The 3373-nt window shown below is 41.7% G+C and overlaps 1 protein-coding gene across 1 annotated transcript; it reads right to left on the reverse strand.

Moving 5' to 3' along the window:
- Positions 1–1224, reverse strand: foxq1a (forkhead box Q1a). The gene has a single exon (XM_015956800.3). The coding sequence runs from the start codon at positions 1075–1077 to the stop codon at positions 337–339; it is 741 nt and encodes a 246-aa protein (XP_015812286.3). The 5' UTR covers positions 1078–1224; the 3' UTR covers positions 1–336.
- Positions 1225–3373: the final 2149 nt, after the last annotated feature.

The raw sequence follows: 3373 nt of genomic DNA on the forward strand, positions 1-3373 counted from the left end.
TCATAATAAGTTACTTTTTATTCAGTTGAAAAATGTTTCTTTAGAAACAAATGAGGGAAAAAATGTTCTAAGTGCACTTGAATGTTCGTGGGTGAAACCCCACAGCTAAGAGTTTAATTCAGTAACATTTAGAACACATAGCTCTCTGCTGGGGGCAGAGAAAGTCATGCAGTTGAAAGGAAAACAACCATTAAGTGCAACAAACACAATTTTATCACAAAAATAATTCAAGTTAAAGTTTCCACACAAAACAAAACCTCTTTTCCTCAAAACTCATGATGGTTTTAATCAATAAGTCTGTTTTTATGCTCTTCTGCACCGACTGAGTCCAAATAACTAAACAAAAGAATATAAAGCAGGTGGATTTGGATGAGGTGTCAGAAGTCCGGAGTACGGTGGCCAGACGAGCGCAGGGTAAAGAGGGGTGGACCTCGTGGTTAGGTCTCCCTTGAACGGCTTGCTGAGGATGCTGTCAATGGCAAAGGAGCTGGTGAACTTGGGACATGAGTCGGTGGTTGGAGATGATGGATTCATCTGTGCCTCCTCCGCGCGCCCGGACACCTCCTGCTGCCGGTGGAACTTCTTGCTGATGCGTTTTCTCCTGCGCCGGAACACACCGTCAGCGAAGGTGTACTCGCTCTGAGGGTTCAGCATCCAGTAATTATCCTTCCCCCAGGGCCTAGACGGGTCCCGGAGCACTTTGAGGAAGCAGTCATTAAGAGACAAGTTATGTCGGACCGAGTTCCTCCAGCCGGTGTAGCTGCCTCTGAAGAACGGGAACTTCTTCATCAGATAATCGTTGATCTCCGCCAGAGTCGGGCGTCCAGAGGGGGAATCTCGAATTGCCATGGCGATGAGAGCGATGTAAGAAAGCGGGGGTTTTGGTCTGCGCGTGTACGGTTTGGATTTACCCCCTCCACACGGGGGAGCAGGTGGTGGAGGGCTGTGCGCCAAACAGTCTCCGTCCGACCCCAGCTCTTCCTCTGCAGAAGCAAGAGACCTCGGTTTCCTCTCTGCTTCCCCGGTCGCCTCCAAGTGTTTCACGTTATGACATCCACACAACACCTCCAACTTCATCCTCAGAGGTTTTGCAGCAGAAAACAATAACTAGCAGACTTCTGTGCGTAAAGCTCTTTGTGCGTCAGGACGCGTAGTGTCTAACGCAGTCTCCAAAGAAACGTGAATCTGCCGTCATACCTGCCCGAGCACTGAAGCCCGTCTCACCTAAACTGTGAGTGAGCTGAGGTTTATATGAGTCTCACCTTATAGGACCAACCCAAATGGGGCGGAGCAAGAGGGTTTAGAAACATTTGGAACGCCAAAAATCATAACAGCGCAAGTTATGATTGATTATTCGATTAAATTAAACATAAATTTTTAAAAAAATATTATTTGAAGCAATTTACCTGTAAAATGTGATCAGATAGGTTAGTTGTACCTGAAACAACCAGGGGGCGTCAATCCTCAATCTAAAACATAATCCAGGATGCAATATGACCACTTTATGGAGTAAAACTTCCTCAGATGACAAATTCCCTCATCAGGCTGTTGTTGTGAACATTTAAACAGTGCACTTCCAGTCCAGGTGAGAACCTAAATGGCCAGTGTCAACTTTCACTTGCTGCCCAGTGTTGCTCTGTTTTTACAGCTTTGTGCCAGGAAGGTTCATGCATCTATAACAAATCACCTGTCGGGATTTATCATCCGATTAAGATTATCAAAGTTTCATCAAACTCAAACTAAAGGGGAGATCCTTGTAAATGTGGCCAATTAACCAATTAGGCAACTTATCCATCTCCGACTGAACATGTTTGTGTCTAGCAGAACAAATATAAGCACCTTTCGGTTGTGCAGAAAAAAACAACAGAAAAAAAAACACTACCCCCATCCAACACCTGCAAGTCGAGGTTGACATCATACTCATACCCTGGAAACATTGTCACTGAGTGCTGTTGCACGTGCAAACTGTTTCTTTATTAAAGTGTAGCTTCTATGTGTTTGTGTTGGTGCTGCGTGTTTTGATTTTCAGGTAATGATGTGTTTTTATGTGACACAGACGCTGAGGTAAAGTCATCGTTTTCAACAGTGGCATGTCAAGCAAGTCCTTTAAGTTAACCACACAATGACAAGAGCCCAAACAGCAGGCATTCATCTGCTTCACCACAAGTAGCAGCTTGTGTGTGATCGGCTCTTCACTAAGCAGAGCTTAAGTTGTCTCTTTCGGCTTCATATTGGAATTATGAGTCCTGTAAAGCAGAAACTTGTACACTTTATACATACTTGGTATTTTTAAACTCCTGTCAACTCCCTTAAAGGACACAATGAATAACGTGTTTCTCTTTTTGCAAAAACATGAGTTCAGCTTACGCCCTTCCCTTTTCATGAACTTATTTTTTAAAGTGTGCACATTGCTGGCGAGCAATACAGTGAAAGAATGTTCTTGTCTGAGCTGAACAATAATGACAACTATGCATTCTCCGTGCAATGGATGTGAATGCACCGCAGACAAATTGATTCTGAGATTTTAGATTAAATGGTTTCACTGCAGCCAAGGCAGCTCTTGGTGTCTTGTTGGCACGAAGAAAACAATAACGCAGATCCTCAGATTTCTCTGAACAAACGATCAAAACTTGCAAATAAAAATCATTAGCACAGATGCTGAATCATTCCTCAAACTCGTGTCAAAGTAATTAACTGCATATTTGTTTTATTAACAGCAGGCATCTACGCACACAGTAGTCACATAAAACCAGTGTTATTGGCTCAAAGCCAGTACCTGATCTCTAAGTTTAACAACACTTGTTTGTTTGTGAAAACTAATAAATGTGTTTGTTCATTCAGAAAGGGTGTGTCAGTGCATGAACCTGAGCAGCGGAAATAAAACCAAGTTAGTATCTAACTTCAATAAAATGTATTGAAGAGACTGGTTGTTCTCAAATTATTAAAACTATCCAATATCAGGGGAAAATACTACAAATAGGAATAAAGTTTAAAGTTAAAATGTCTAGATGGGTTTGGTCACTTGAGTTAAACTGTTTACCTGAAGATCTGAGATGGAAATCCAGCTTAATCTCCTGTCTAATACAAAGTTCGAAACATTTCTCTGTTGTTTTTAGTGTTTTTTACAATTAATAAAAAAATATGCTCATTAGTTCCATGCATTTAAAAATATAAATATAAGAGCATTATTAAATCCGTTAAATAAACCTTCTCCTGTTTCTAACAAGGGACCTGTTGAATTGTGACGCTGTGTATTTTCTCTGGCAATAGGGGCAGAACATACCTAATTAACTGCAAGAAAGCAGTTTTTTGTGTCAAGTAAGACAATACCAACGGATGGCCATTAGGGTCAAAAATCTCTGGGAGCGAAACC

This window comes from Nothobranchius furzeri, chromosome 11 (genome assembly GCF_043380555.1).
Source record: "Nothobranchius furzeri strain GRZ-AD chromosome 11, NfurGRZ-RIMD1, whole genome shotgun sequence".
NCBI classification, from domain to species: Eukaryota; Metazoa; Chordata; class Actinopteri; order Cyprinodontiformes; family Nothobranchiidae; genus Nothobranchius; species Nothobranchius furzeri.

Bases quoted from the DNA above. Each gene is read 5' to 3' on its own strand.
- foxq1a (XM_015956800.3), bottom strand. From the start codon at position 1,077: ATGAAGTTGGAGGTGTTGTGTGGATGTCATAACGTGAAACACTTGGAG.